This window comes from Otolemur garnettii, unplaced genomic scaffold (assembly GCF_000181295.1).
Source record: "Otolemur garnettii isolate 467f Iridium unplaced genomic scaffold, OtoGar3 scaffold00264, whole genome shotgun sequence".
Classification (NCBI taxonomy): Eukaryota; Metazoa; Chordata; class Mammalia; order Primates; family Galagidae; genus Otolemur; species Otolemur garnettii.
The window spans coordinates 151,460-167,235 of record NW_003852659.1 but is presented as its reverse complement, the minus strand read 5'-3'; the positions used below and the strand labels follow the sequence as shown (position 1 = coordinate 167,235).

The 15,776-nt window shown below is 42.8% G+C and overlaps 1 protein-coding gene across 1 annotated transcript in view; it reads left to right on the top strand.

Annotated features, from left to right (window-relative positions):
- Nucleotides 1-7,333: 7,333 nt before the first annotated feature.
- NLRP13 (NLR family pyrin domain containing 13) overlaps nucleotides 7,334-15,776 on the top strand; it is a 30,236-nt gene continuing 21,793 nt past the window's right edge. Inside the window, exons 1-5 of the mRNA XM_003802920.2 lie at nucleotides 7,334-7,661; nucleotides 9,906-9,974; nucleotides 10,793-12,374; nucleotides 15,147-15,158; nucleotides 15,430-15,588. Coding sequence (XP_003802968.2) covers nucleotides 7,334-7,661; nucleotides 9,906-9,974; nucleotides 10,793-12,374; nucleotides 15,147-15,158; nucleotides 15,430-15,588 — 2,150 coding nt within the window. The remainder of the gene's footprint in view (nucleotides 7,662-9,905; nucleotides 9,975-10,792; nucleotides 12,375-15,146; nucleotides 15,159-15,429; nucleotides 15,589-15,776) is intronic.

Genomic DNA, 15,776 nt, shown 5'->3' with positions numbered 1-15,776 from the left:
CTGGGCTGGGGATTCGAACCCGCCACCTTAGGTGTACGTGGCTGGCGCCTTAGCCGGTTGAGCTATAGGTGCCGAGCCCCATATGTGTTTTTAAATCTATATTTATATGATTGGAATCACTTTTTTCCATATTATAAGAACTTTTAACATTGACAAATTATTTTTAATAATGCATAGTACTTTATCATATGGTTTTACTACTTGACTTAATATTATTCCTGTTGTATGTTTAGATTAATTTAAATTTGTCTCTATTTTAAAGTTAAAGGAAAACCCGCTTCTAGTCATACTTCCACAAGATAAGAGCTTAGAGCAGGATTAATAGGTCAAATGTGAAACAACAAAGTTTCTTTTTTACGTTTCTGTTTGGTTTATCTCTAATTTGAGGACTTTATGACTTAGATCAATGTATCTTTTTTCTCTTTCTTTCTTTTCTTTTATTATTATTATTATTTTGAGGCAGAGTTTTAGTCTATTGCCCTGGGTAGACTGTTGTGGTATCATAGCTCACAGCAACCTCAAACTCTTGGCTCAAGCCATCCTCTTGCCTCAGCCTCCTGAGTGGCTGAGACTGTAGGCAATTGCCACCACCCCTGGCTAGTTTTTCTATTTTTAATAGTGATGGGGTCTTGTTCTTGCTCAAGCTGATCTTGAACTCCTGAGCTCAAGCAATCCAACCACCTCATCCTTCCAGAATGCTGGGATTACAGATGTGAGCCACCATGTCAGGCTAACAACAAAAATTTATTTTTCTACTATAAAAGTGTGATATATTTTTTTTGAAAATTAATATAAAATCAGTATAAACAAGAGAAAAGTCGCTTCAATTGCTTAGCTTGGAGAAAATCATCATAAAAAATTTATTTTCTTGGGCGGCACTTGTGGCTCAAGGAGTAGGGTGCCGGCCCCATATGCCAGAGGTCGTGGGTTCAAGCCTGGCCCCAGCCAAAAACTGCAAAAAAAAATTATTTCCTTCATGACTTTATGTAATTAGATAGAACATAAGCAAATACATATATCTGATGGTTCAAAAGTAGATATTTGTATTATAAAAGTAATTTGTACACCCATGTTCACAGAAGTAGTCAAAAGGTGGAAAAAACCTAAGTGTCCACTGATGGATGAATGGATACATAAAATGTGTGTACACATAAGGAAGTATTATTTAGCTTTGCAAAAGAAGGACATTCTGACATATCTTATACAACATGGGTGAACCTTGATAACATTATGCTAAATGAAACACCACCCACAAAAAGTACTGTATGTACAGTCAAATTCACAGACAGAAAGTAGAATGGTGTGTCTAGGGACTGGAGAAAGAGGGGAACAGGGCGTTGGTGTTTTGAGGGTGTGGCTGGGTTTTAGGTTTTCAGGCTGAGAAGTTTCTGGAGATGGATGGTGTGATGATTGCACAACAGCGGGAATGCACATAACACTACTGAACTGTTTATTTAGAAGTGGTTAAGATGGTAAATTTTGTGTTGTGTTTATTTTATCTTTGTGTAGAGTTGATGTGTACATGAGAACTTTATTAAATTCATGTCTTAGTTCTGTAAATTGGTTATTTCTTTGCTTTTCCTATGTAAGTAATCACATTGCTTGTAAAAAATGATAGTTTTATTTTCATCTTTACAATCTTATATTTATTATTTCCTTTTTCTCCTTTGTTGTCCTGACTAGGACTTTGAGTCCAATGTTAAATGGAAGTTGTGAGGGTAGGCTTTCTTATCTCACTTTTTATTTTGGAGGATGAACTTTTACTGTTCTCCAATAAATATTATGGTAGGAATTATGTTTTAGAAGCTCTTTCTCAAATTAAGGAAGTTTTCATCTGTTCTGGGTTTGTTAAATGTTTTAAAAAACTCACAAACTGATATTGAATTCTTTGCATGGTTGATAGGATTTCCTTCTTTTTTAAAAGCTTGAATAGTATTCCATTTTTGTATGGTTTAATGGATATTATTCTTACATTTGGGAGAAGAAATGGTCTCCCTAGGTGGTGGTTTTCATGGTTTTAATGTCTCACTAACTCTTCTTTCCTCTCAGCTTTCATTGCCTTCTGCGATCTCTCAGAGGATAGCAGAGGTGATTATAGTCTTATCTCACATCCATGGCTCTTTGCTGGGGCAGAAGACTCTATTTGCTTTTGGAGAAAATGGTTTTTAATTTAAAAACCCTGTGGTGCCTCCCACTCACTGATTATTTAGACCTGAATGAAAAGGACCAGAGATTATATGGAACAGCTGGGTCTTGGTGGTTTCTCAACCTACCTCAGGTTGTGCTGGGGGTGAGGGAGTGGGCAGGGAGGTGTGAACCAGGAAGCCAAAGATGAAGCTGAAAACAAAGCCAAGGGCAGGTGGTAGGACCCAAGAGCCAATCCCAGGCTGGAGTTTTGGGGTGGAGTTAACTAATTCCAGGAGGTTTCCTGAATCAGGGCACCTGGAAACTCGAGTGAGCGTCAAGGTCTAAATGGTAGGTAATGTCTCTTCTCTGTGCTCCAGACCTCATGTTTGCTCTGGCGACCCCCTCCCCAAGAGGACCTGCTTGTGTTTTCTCATTGGGGGAAAGATTTGTTGTGTGTCCTTCTTGCTCCAGCTAGAAGCTTTCCACCTCTTCAAGCAGGGAGATTCCACAGTTCTGTGAGATTTTTCAGCTGAATTTCTTCCTTCTTGTATTATATTTTCTTTCTTCTTCTACTTGCTGTTTTCATTGCCCATTACCCTTTAATCACTCTGTCCCACCTCCCCAGCTCAATCTGGTGCACACTTCAGGTCTGGTGAAACCCCCTTTCCTAGTCCCCACTTGCCTGGTCTGCTTGTTGTGTGGTTTCATGGCATGGCGTGGGTCTCATACTCAACACGCTTAATACTAATTACAGTTGATTCCAATTATTTGCAGAATATATATTTGTGAATTTACTTGCTAAAGTCCATCAATGACCCCCAAACCAATAATTGTGGGACTTTCAAAGTCATTCAGATGTGCAGGAAGCTAGGAAAAATTTGAGCAGAGGATAGATGAGGCAGTGCTTGTGGGACTACTTAGTATCACGTGTTTTGCGTATTTTTTTTTTTGAGACAGAATCTCATTCTGTGGCCCTGGGTAGAGTACTGTGACATCATAGCTCACAACAACCTCAAACTCTTGGGCTCAAGCGATTCTCTTGTGTCAGCTTCCCAAGTAGCTGAGACTACAGGTACCCACCACAATACCTGGCTATTTTTTGTTGTTGTCATTGTTTTTATTTAGCAGGCCCAGGCCAGGTTCGAACCCACCAGTCCTGGAGCATGTGACCAGTGCCTTAACCACTGAGCTACGGGCACCCTCTAGTTTTTCTATTTTTAGTAGAGATAGGGTCTTGCTCTTTTTCAGGCTGGTCTTGGACTCCTGAGCTCAAGCAATTCACGCACATTGGGCTCCCGGAGTGCTGGGATTATAGGGGTGAGCCATGGATCTGGCCTATCTGTTGTGCATTTTTATGTCCCCCAGTGTAGTGTTGAAGGGCAGTTTAGTCCTTTATCCTCGTGTTGAATTCTCTGGAATGCCAGATACTGAGAACTGTGCTTAGCACAAGTGATTGGTTCCTAGATTATCAGGCGAATGGGTTACTCATTATTTCCAGCATACTACTGGTTTCCTTATAGAAACAGGTCTTGCTTCTTAAATGAAAAGATGCATGCATTTGTACAACTTTTTCCTTCTGTCCCCTTCCTCCTAATCACTGGGTATTGGGGACACTGCACATCTTGGAAATCACGCTCTGTTTGAGGAAAGGAGACGGCAAACTTTCAGCAGAGCAAAAGGGTCTTTGTATCTTGCTGACCAGAGTGTTACGAGGGCCTGCCACAGGGTGGAGGTGGCCATGCTAGTCTGTTCCTGCTGCTTTTTTTTTTTTTTTTTGAAACAGAGACTCAAGCTTTTGCCCTGGGTAGAGTGCCTTGGTGTCACAGCTCACAGCAACCTCAAACTTTTGGGTTTAAGCAATTTTCCTGCCTCAGCCTCCCAAGTAGCTGGGACTACAGGTGCCCACCACAACACCAGGCTATTTTTTGGTTGTAGTTGTCATTGTTGTTTGGCAAGCCTGTGCTGGATTTGAACCAGCCAGCTCCAGTGTATGTGGTTGATGCCCTAGCCGTGAGCTACAGGAACCAAGCCTGTTTATTTCTTAAGAACATACATTATTTATATAATGAAATCAGAAACAAGCAGCTGTCCAGAGGGTAGAGGTCTGAGGTACAGGGCTCAGGACAGGTGAGCGCAGAGCCTGATGGGGCCCTTGGCTCTGCCCTCCCTCTGCCTGGGCGTGCACCACAGGCTCTGATCTGCACACATTCTCCAAGAACATTTTTTCCTCCATGGTCTAGGCAGGACCAAAGTCTGTTTTCTTGAATTTAAGATTGGCAGCATATGTTTGTAGCCCTACAATGTTTTTCATCTGGGGAGACATAAAACAGGTGGGAAGGAGAGAAAAGCAGACACTTTCTGGAGATTGCTGCCAGCCCTAGGCACACCCCCAAGTAAGGCCAACTGCTTGTAGTGTCTCTGGGGTCACAAAAAGTGACTGCACCATCCCTCCCAACCTACCCACGGGTACGTGGCTGGCACCCTAGCCACTGAGCTACAAGTGCCAAGCCTGTTCCTGATGCTTTAATAGAACACTTCAGGCTGGGCTATTTGTAAAGAACAAAATTTCTTTTCCTCACAGTTCTAGAGGCTGGCAAGGCTCAGCATCTGGTGAATGTTTGCTGCCTGCTTTGTAGATGGCATCTCTTGCTGAGTTCTCACCTAGAGGAAGGGGCTGAAGGGAAAACGGGACTAGGGCACTCCCTTCAACCTCTTTTGTAAGATCATTAATCTCACTCACAGGTGAAGAATCTAACCACCCCCTAAATTTCCCACCTCTTACTACTATTTTATTAGTAATCAATTGAAACCTGATGACTAAATTTTCAGGAATACAAACACTCAGACTGAGAAGTGACCCGCCGAGGATTAAGGTTTGGGTTAAAGCAAATGGCATCTCCGTTTCTAGCTTTCTATTTGTGTCCACTTCCCTCCCATTCAGAGAGTGAGTATTTGAACTACAATGAAGAACTCATTTACACAAGTTGCAAGGTGGCTGTGCCTTCGTATACTTCTGTGGTGACTGTGGCAGTCCTACATGCTCCATGCCGTGAACAACACTTCACGGTGTCACCCCTGATTATTCCAGTCACTCCAATTGAGGAGTGGTATTACACTATCATGGTTTTAGTTTAAACTTTCTTTCTTATTTATTTATTTTATTAAATCATATCTGTGTACATTAATGCAATCATGGGGTACAGTGTAGTGTTTTCATATACAATTTCAAATATTTTCATCAAACTGGTTAACATAGCCTTCCCTTCTCCCCCCATATTCTTAGGCTATAATTAGGCTATAATTAGCTTTCATATGAGAGCTATAAATTAGTTTCATAATAGGGCTGTGTACATTTGATCTGTGAATGGATCAATAAATTGTGGTATATGTATACCATGGAATATTACGCAGCCATAAAGAAAGATGGAGACTTTACTTCCTTCATGTTTACATGGATGGAGCTGGAAAATGTTCTTAGTTTAAACTTTTTTTTTAATTCTTTTTTTTTTAAAATTTATTTATTGTTATTATTATTTTTTGCAGTTTTTGGCTGGGGCTGGGCTTGAACCCACCACCTCCAGCATATGGGGCGGGGCCCTACTCCTTGAACCACAGGCACCACCCAGTTTAAACTTTCTTATGAGTCACACCAATTGGCTGTTTGGATAACCTCATTTGTGAAGTGCCTATGAGAACATTCTGCCCATCTATCTATAAAAATTGAAACATTTTTATTGCATTTGTTGAATAGTTGTTCTATAAATGTCAATTAGGTCAGATTGGTTAATCAAGCAGTTCAGTCTGTGTCCTGACTTTTTTCGCTTACTTGTTTCCTCAGTTATTGAGATGTGTATTTAAACCTCCAGCTAATCATTATTTTTGTTCTATTCTCACATATTTTGAAGCTATACTTGCTGTATGTTCAAGTTGGAATGATTTCTTATAAAGTGTCCTTTACATCTATTGATAATAAAATATACTTTGATAATGACAGAACTATACCCATGTTCTTTAGGATATTCATGTTTCAATTTTCATTAATTTACTTCAAATGTTTTATGCTCTTATTACTTAAAATGCACCTTTTTGCATCTAATCCAGTTTGACAGATATTCTTTTTTAATTAAAATGTTTAGTTCATTTATCTTTATATAAATGACACTTCTTTGTTTCAGTACATAATCATGCTATTTTTTATTCCATCTGTTTCCTCTTTTATTCCCCCTTTCTTGACATTTTTTAAATAAATGAAATAGCTAGTTGGGTGAGGTTGTGGGTGCCTGTAATCCCAGCTACTGGGAGGCTGAGGCAGGAGGATGCTTTAGCCAAGGTGTTTGAGGTTGCTGTGAGCTATACATACTCAGGGTGACACAGAGAGACTCTGTCTCAAAAACAAACAAACAAACAACCCCCCCCCAGAAACTAACAGCAATAACAAATAAATGAAATATATTCTATTCAATTTTTCTTCCTTTAACTCTTTGATTATACATTTGTTTACTGTTATGGTTGTCCTAGGGATTTCAATATTCATCTTTGACTTTAGCTTTATGAATTTCATGTTTTCATGTGTTACTAGATGTGGAAATTTCCACAGACATCACTAGATTGTGGGGCCAACATGTTCTTACGCTTATCCACATGGTGACCATTTCTGGTATGCCTGTTCTTTTTGGTAACTCCATTCTTTCATCCGATCAACCACTTCCTACATCTGCTGTGGGCAATATATTCATCTGCCAGCCACGGATTCTGTTTCAGCTTTTGACTGGAAACTTCTTTATTTCACTTTCTTATTTTCAGGGTATTTTCATTAGACATATAATCTAGATTGGCAGGGTGGTTTGTTTATGCATTGTAACAAGTTAAAGGTGTCACTTTCATTGCCAGTCTTAAATGGAGACAATAAATGTACTTGTGTCCATGGTCGTTTAGAGAATGAACTGCCAGGTAATAATTCATGGTAGAGAGTCAATGCTTCATGTCACTCATAGCCGAGCATCTCTTCTCTGCCGGGCACTGGCAGTCAGATAAGTGAGTGCACAGGCACAGGCAGCAGGAAGTACTGTGAGGAAAAAGTCAGCCAAGTTGGGGTGCAGATGACGAAGGTCATAGTCATGGTTTATGTCTACTTTTCTGTAGGCTGCACTTGTCTATGGATGTCAGAGTCCCTTTTCAGAGTTCAAAGCCTCACGTGTTGGCCACGATGACCTCCTTTACCACCGTAGACACACATACTGACAGGCTTCTACTCTACCTGATGGCTCTGGATCAGTATCAACTGGAGGAATTCAGACTTCACCTCCGACCACTGGAGAGATCTTGGCAGGTCCCTGATGTGAACATCACGCAGCTGTCTCAGGCAAGATTCCCTGAGATCCCCTGGGCAGACCTGAGGGCAGCTGACCCAGTGAATCTCTTCTGCCTTTTGAAGGAGCACTTTTCAGAATGGCAGCTCTGGGAAGTGGTCCTCAGCATCCTCGGGAAAATGAATCTGACCTCGCTATGTGAGCAAGTTAGAGAAGAAATGAAAAGTGAGTCTTCAAGGAGGATGGGAGGACTGGGGCTCTGTAGTTCTCATGGGAGGAGCAAGGAGGTTGCTGGTGGATTTTGAGGGGGTTGTTCCAAATTGCTAGTCTACCTCTAAAAAGGAAGCTCCCTGATTACCTATGAAGATATAAAGTTTGAAGGCAAAGAGGGTATAAAGATTTAGGCACTATCCTGGGAAGGAATGGCAACCAAAAGCAAGAAGATGGGTCAGAAGAGGCATGTGTGGTTCTTTTTTTTTTGAGACAGAGCCTCAGGCTGTAGCCCTGGACAGAGTGCTGTGGCATCACAGCTCACAGCAACCTCCAGCTCCTGGGCTCAAGCGATTCTCCTGCCTCCACCTCTCAAGTAGCTGGGACTACAATGCCTGGCTATTTTTGGTTGCAGCCATCATTGTTGTTTGGCAGGCCCGGGCTGGATTGGAACCCGCCAGCTGAGATGTATGTGGCTGGCACCTTAGCCGCTTGAGCCACAGGCACCGAGCCTGCATGTGTGGTTCTGTTATGGGCTTCTTTTGAAAACGTGTATTTGCTTCTATTTGACCGTTGTATTGAAACAATTTGGGTGTAACACAATATCATATTGCCTTATGCATGATTTTCCCCCAAAACACTAGGTAGGCACAAAAGCAAACCAAACAACATCCCTGCACCTGGCTGAGCTGAGCCATGAGCAGCGCACACAGAGGCACAGCCTCCAGAGTCCACCAGCCTGTGAAAGATGAGCCGCACACACTCTATGCCTTCTGCCTGGTTTCAGGCCACTTTTCTTCTACCACTTCACAAAAACTCACAAGCTGCAACACTTCCCACACAACAGGCACACTTCACATCTCATTTAAAGTAAAGTGCTGTGTCACACCTGCTGAGACACTGCAGGACCTACTGACTCTGTGTCACACCTACTGTGGCACTATGGGACCTACTAATGTCACATCACACCTGCCACCACACTGAGGCACCTACTGAAACACTGTTTTGTAAAGTGAAAAAATGAACTGTCTTTAAGTGTGTCTTTAACAATATGAGTCAGTGCCCCATTCCTCATGGACCCTGTGGTTTGTGTTGCCCAGTTTAACCTGTAGTATTGAGACTGAGGATGCCCACATTGCCATACAGCAGATCCCACTGCTTGTTATTCTATAAACTGGTGTCCATCGCAAACCAAGAATTGGTCTTAATGCTTTCTGTGCATCTGTGCTTACTCTTCTACATGAATAATAAGGAAGTCCTATTATCCCTAGTTTACAGAGAAGGCAACTGAGGCATAGACAACTTAAGTAAATCACCCAAGGTCACAGAGCTGGTGATTAGGAGAGCTGGGATTTGAACCTAGCAATGGGTCCCCAGAGGCTCTGTGCTCACCTGTAACCTGTTTTCTTTCTTCATGATGAAAGAGTACTAAGAAGTGAGAGTGGGCGTCGGCAGTGCTGAGTCTTCTGTGTGTGTGTCCTGGTGGGCAGGAGGGTGGGAGGGAGACCAGAACTCTGACCACTCTCTCTGCCCTGCTGTCTCCTCCCCTCTCCATCTCATTTTTAAATCCCTCAGATACTCTTGTTTGGAATAGTCAGAGGTTAAGCAGAACATGAGGGAATGTGATCTAGAATCCTTAAATTGTGTTTCTGACTGGCAATCCGTCTTTATAGAGACCCAGAGGGAGGAATTTACATAGCGGACAGTGCTATCAAAGAAGAACTTTCTTTCTGGTCACTGATCCAGAATGGCCACATAACCCCCTGGCCTGAAGGCTACAAAGGAGTCTGTCCCTGGTACTTGTCTGGTTCCTAAAGGGGTGGGTCATGCAGAGGATGCCTGGTGAGGAGTCCCATGTGTGATTTATTCAGCCCCATCTGCTCCATAGTCAGGGACCAGTATAGTGGGGGTCTCTGCAGTGGGCTTGAGCTGTGGGAATGTATCAGTGAGAGGGCCTGTGGCTGTAGATGTGTATCAGGCATGTGTGTGCTATCTTTTGGGGATGATGCGATTAAGAGCTCAGGTTCTCGGGTTAGGCTATAAAGGGTAGTTCCACCTGAAAGCTGTGACACTGGCAAATGACTTTACAATAGGCCCTGATTCTCACTCTCTTTTTTCTTTTAAACTGTTCTCTGATTCCTTCACGCTCTTCCCTCCCAAGTTTGTCACCGAAGGAGCTGGTTCTACAAGAGGCTGTGCCATTGCTGGCTCATTGTCAGTCTTGGTGTTAAAGTGTCTCAGCATTGTCATTTATTCCAGGGCATGTACAGATCCAGGAATCCCAAGATCCAGACAAAGGAGACTTAGAAGTGCTAGAAGAAGAAACAGGTTTGTTCACTATGTGGTGATGATGGTGATGAGGGACAGATTGCTTCGTGGAGCTCTCATTTCACTACATCCACATTTGACTCCTATCCTGAAATTTTCTTGAATTTTTAGTATTTGAGAAATTAAATTCTTCTCAATTAGTTCTTCTAGTAGTGAGGATTGACTAACAAGTCACCTAAACTGGGCATTCTCTGTTTCCAGACTTTGTACTTTTATTTATTCAAAGAAGTTTAAGTTACCTCCTGACCTAGTCAACAGGTTCCTTAGTAGGCATCTTTCTGTATATTTTTGTACCTGTGTCCCTATAGTTGTTTTTCCACTGAGAAAGAAATACGTATATTTAAGTAGTAAGTCAATGAAATATATGCACAAACATGGTCCAGTCCTCCCTGCAGCTGAGTGGCCCCTACAAGGCACCTTGGTCATAATGCTGCAGAACGTTCTCATTCTTGTCTCAGGATACTGACACTCATTGTCTACCCTGGGCTGACTTCTTATGATTAAGATGTCCACTTTCCATGCAGAAGACCCTGTTGATCTCTTCCCAGCCCTCTTCTGTGGGCATTCTCCATCTCTCCTACCACTATATATTTTTCTTTTGTACACATCACTGCACTGTTTAACCATCCCTACCACTTGTTACTTTCCACTGCTGCATCCCCACAAGGAAACAAGCCATGGAAGGTGGAGATTGTCTGTCTTGTTCAAGACTTTAGGTGTAGGACCTCTGTAATTGAATCATTCCTAACTTTGAAATTCATTCTGACCATTTGTATGTGTCTTTTTTTTCCTCTTTTTTTGCCTCACTTCTGTTTTAGATCACAGAAGAGAATTCAGAAAAAGGTTGAAGACTAACATATTGGCATTGTGGGATAACATCCCTTGTCCTGAAGGCCACATATATATCTGTAATACATCAGAGGAAGAGCATAAAGAAATGCAGAGACTGCTGGATCCCAATGGGACGAAAGCCCAGGCCCAGACGATAGTCTTGCAGGGCAGGGCGGGCACTGGGAAGACCACCCTGGTGCTGAAGGCCATGCTGCATTGGGCAGAAGGCACTCTCTTTCAGCATAGGTTCTCCTACATTTTCTACCTCAGCTGCCTTAAAATGAAAAACATGCAGGAGATCACCTTTGCTGACCTGCTTTGTTGGGACGACAAACCCAACTCTGAGGCCCTCATTGAAGAGTTTGTATCTCAACCTGAGAAGCTTCTGTTTGTTGTTGATGGCTTTGAGGAAATGACCATACCTGAGCCAGGCCCTCATCACTTGGAGGACAGCCTGCCACATATAGGCTGGCACGAGAAGCTCCCAGTGACCAAGATCCTCCTCAGCTTGTTGAAGAAAGAACTGGTTCCCATGGCCACCTTACTGATCACCATCAGGGCCCCTTATGTGAAAAACCTCACCAGTTTGTTAGTGAATCCATGCTTTGTATGCGTCACAGGGTTTGCAGAGGAAGACCGGGAGGTGTATTTCAGTAGTTGCTTGGGGGACCAAAAAGAAGCAAAGGCAATGTTGGAGCAGGTAAAACGGAACGAAGCTCTCTTTAATTCCTGCAGTGCACCCATGGTGTGTTGGACTATATGTTCCTGCCTGAAGCAGCTAAAGGCAAGATCTTCTGACCTCCAGACCACCACGAGTCTGTATGCCTGTTTTTTCTCCAACTTGTTCTCAACAGCAGACATGGGCTTGCCAGATGAGAGCTTGCCAGGACAATGGTACACCCTCTGTGCATTGGCTGCTGAGGGGATGTGGTCTCTGAACTTCACGTTTGGAGAAGAAGATGCCCAGTACCAGCTCTTGGAAGTGCCCTTCATTGATTCTCTCTTCCATTTGGATATTCTCCAGGCTGTCAGGGACCATGAGAACTGCATTACTTTCACCCATCCAAGCTTCCAGGAGTTTTTTGCCGCCATGTTCTATGTGCTAGAGGAACCTCGAGAATCCTTTCACAGTAGTTCCACAAAGCATGGAGAGATGAAGATAATACTGAGAGCTGTTTTGGTCAACCAAGAGTCCTACTGGACCCCAATGGTTCTGTTCTTCTTTGGCCTTTTAAAGAAAGACCTAGTAAGAAAACTGGAGGATACTTTGCATTGTAAAATGTCTCCCAGGATAATGGAGGAATTATTAGAATGGAAAGAAGAATTGGATGAGTCTGAAACTGCCTCTGTCCAATTTGACACTCAACAGTTTTTTTGCTGTCTGCATGAGACCCAGGAGGAAGACTTTGTCAAGAAGATGTTGGGTCACGTCTTTGAAGCTGACCTTGATATTTTAGGGAACACAGAACTCCAAGTGTCTTCATTTTGCCTGAAGCACTGTGAGAGGTTAAGCAAGCTGAGGCTTTCTGTGAGCAGACCCATCCCTGAGAGGGAGGGGGAAGTTCTGGAGTGAGTAATGCAAAACCAATTCTGTTTCACCTTTATCCTGTTTTAAGGTTTTGTTGTTTGTTTGAGACAGAGTTCACTCTGTTGTCCAGGCTAAAGTGCCATGGCTTCAGCTCAGCTCACAGCAGCCTCAAACTCCTGGGCTAAAGCGATCCTCCGCCTCCTGAGTAAATGGGACTACAGATACTCAAGCATCATGCCCTGCTATTTTTTTTCTATTTTCAGTGGAGACAGAGTCTCGCTCTTTCTGAAGTTTGTCTCAAACTCCAGAGCCCAAGGGATCCTCCTGCCTCAGCCTCCTGAGTAGCTGGGACTACAGGTGTAAACCATTGCACCTGGCCCTCTCTCTGATCTTTAATTGCTATTTCTGATATTCTCTTTGTTTCTCTGAATCTTTTTTTTTTTTTTTTTTTTTTGCAGTTTTTGGCTGGGGCTGGGTTTGAACGTGCCACCTCCAGCATATGGGGCTGGCCCCCTACTCCTTTGAGCCACAGGTGCCTCCCTGAATCTTTGTTTTTTTGAAAAAGAGTCTTACTCTGTTTCCCTGGGTAGAGAGCCATGGCACCATAGCTCATAGCAACCTCAAACTCCTGGGCTCAAGTAATCCTCTTGCCTTCCAAATAGTTGGGACTATAGGTTCCAACCATGACACATGGCTACTTTTTCTATTTTTTAATAAAGACAGGGTCTCATTCTTGCTCAGGCTGGTCTTAAATTCCTGATCTCAAGGGATCCTTCTGTGTTTGCCTCCCAAAGTGCTGGGATCACAAGCATGAGCCATGAGGTGCAACTCAGTTTCATCTTTTCTTCTCCCTTCTCATGGGTACCAAGGGACCATGCTATTAGAAAGATGCTTGGCCTGAGGTCTGGAGCAATATATGCTCAATATACATGGGTTATGATTGTTATGTCTTGAAATTCCTAAAATCCATAGATGGGGATCTTCATTTAGGCAGAGTTTACTGTGGGGCAGTATGAGTAGCTGCTCTCACACAAGTGTTTTCCTAGGGTGATTTTACTTACTTTGGGGGTTAATACTTTGTCACTTTATGCATGATTGCCTGTGATTTATTTGCAGTTATCATTTCCTACCTTGGAGATATTCTGATTAGCAGATTTGAGATGGGCCCCAGAAATCTTTATTAAAAAATGTACACGTGGGTTTGGTGCCCATAGCACAGTGGTTAGGGTGCTGGCCACATATACCTGGCCTGGTGGGTTCAAATCCACCCAGGCCTGCTAAACAACGACAACAAAAACAAAGTAAAATAGCCGCATGTTGTGGTGGGCACCTGTAGTCCCAGTTACTTGGGAGGCTGAGTTAAGAGACTCACCTAAGCTCAAGGGTTTGAGGTTTCTGTGAGCTGTGATGCCATAGCACTCTACCGAGGGCGACATAGGAGACTGTCTCAAAAAAAAAAAACAAAAACCGTACATGTGGCTGGGTGCAGTGGCTTATGCCTGTAATACTAGTAGTCTGGGAGGCCAAAGCGGGTGGATTGCTTGAGCTCACGAGTTCAAGACCAGTCTAAGCAAAAGCAAGACCCATCTCTACTAAAAATAGAAAACTGAGGCAAGAGGATCGCTTAAACCCAAGAGTTGGAGGTTGCTGTAAGCTATGCTGCCACAGCACTCTATCCAGGGCAACAGCTTGAGACTGTCTCAAAAAAAATGTACATGTGTGTTCATACATGCACACACACTCAAGGTTGGAAACAGCTATCTTAGATGCTATGCCTCTGGGCACAGAGGGGATAACTCTGTGTCCTTTCAGTGCTTAACGGACATGCTCTTCATTTTACTTCTCTTATCTCTTCTGAAACAAAAACTTTAATTCATGAATTTAACACTCAGTTACTTAGTTTTTTGCCAGGGGCTGGGTTTAAACCCACCACCTCTTTATATGGGGCAGGTGCCCTACTCCTTTGAGCCACAGGCACTGCCCCACTCAGTTACTCTTATTATTAACATGGAGAGCCTATTGCATTAGGGACATTACAAGTAGTTAGATTTCTTTCTTTCTTTTTTTTTTTTTTTAGTGCCTCAAGCTATTCCTCTGGGTAGAGTGCTGTGGCATTGTAGTTCACAGCAACCTCCAACTCCTGGGCCCAAGCGAGTCTCCTGCCTCTGCCTCCCAAGTAGCTGGGACCACAGGCACCTGCCACAACACCTGGCTATTTTTTGGTTGCAGCTATCGTTGTTGTTTGGCAGGCCTGGGCTGGATTTGAACCTACCACCTTAGGTGTATGTGGCTGGCACCTTAGCCACTTGAGCCACAGGCACTGAGCCAAGGAGTTATTCTATTATTTCTAATTAATTAATCTAGAATTATTATTTCTAATAATTCTAACTCCTAAATACTTGTATGCATCTTTATTTATTATAAAATACTATAGAGATGGAAGGCAGGGACACAGATCCTTTTATTAGAAACCACATTTTTTGTCTTTTTCATTTTTCAATCATAAGCACCCAAAGACAGCTCCTGATTATTTTCAGATGGCAATGGATTGTAGCTCTAACTTTGCTTTCCTCTGCCTTGCTACCCCATTTAAGTGGGTTGTCATCAGTGGATACATGCAGAATGTTAGAAAAGCATAACAAGAATCATTAAGGCAAACATTTTATCTTCTTTGTGCAGCCCTTTCCCCCTCATGTCTTTCTTTTATATGTAAATGTTTTCGTACATCAATTGTTCATAATAGGGAATGAGTAGTTCTTTTAACTTTTGGGAAAGACATGGGAACACAGAATAAGTAACACTACCCAGGGAAGAACTCTGAGATTGTCTTAGGTCTGCCAACTTTAAACCTGGATGTTGGAGCATTGTGCTCATGGCCTTCCTCCTCCCATGCGTATGTGTTCTCCTCCAAAGAGAATTGTTAGGAACTGTGGGAATAAAACATCTGGGATTTTGGCAGCTGTGCTTTTTTTTGGGCACACATTCTCATGACTGGAACACTAATCAATCCCTTCAATCCCCAATGTTTTGTTAGATCTCTTTCTTCCTTCTGTGGGTCACAATTTATTCTTTTCTCTTTTCCTCCTAAAACACCAGTGACTCAGGGAAACAGCAGTGGAAGGACATTTGCACTGCGTTTGTCACCAACAGACATTTGCGTGAGCTGGATCTGAGTAACAGTAAGCTTAGCATCTCATCCATGAGGAGTCTCTGCCATGCACTAAGAAATCCCAGGTGCAAACTCCAAAAACTGACGTAAGTGTGAGGCACTGGTGGTTCTAGGGGACAGGGTGGGAGGAAAACCTGACTTCTTTCTTTTAATTAGTACAGCCTACCACTTGCCTTGAAGGCAAGTTTAGGCACTCAGGAGAATGAAATAAATCTAGGTCTTGGATTTACGAAGCTGCTACTTAGGTAGAGTAGGTTGAAATCTTAAAAAAAAA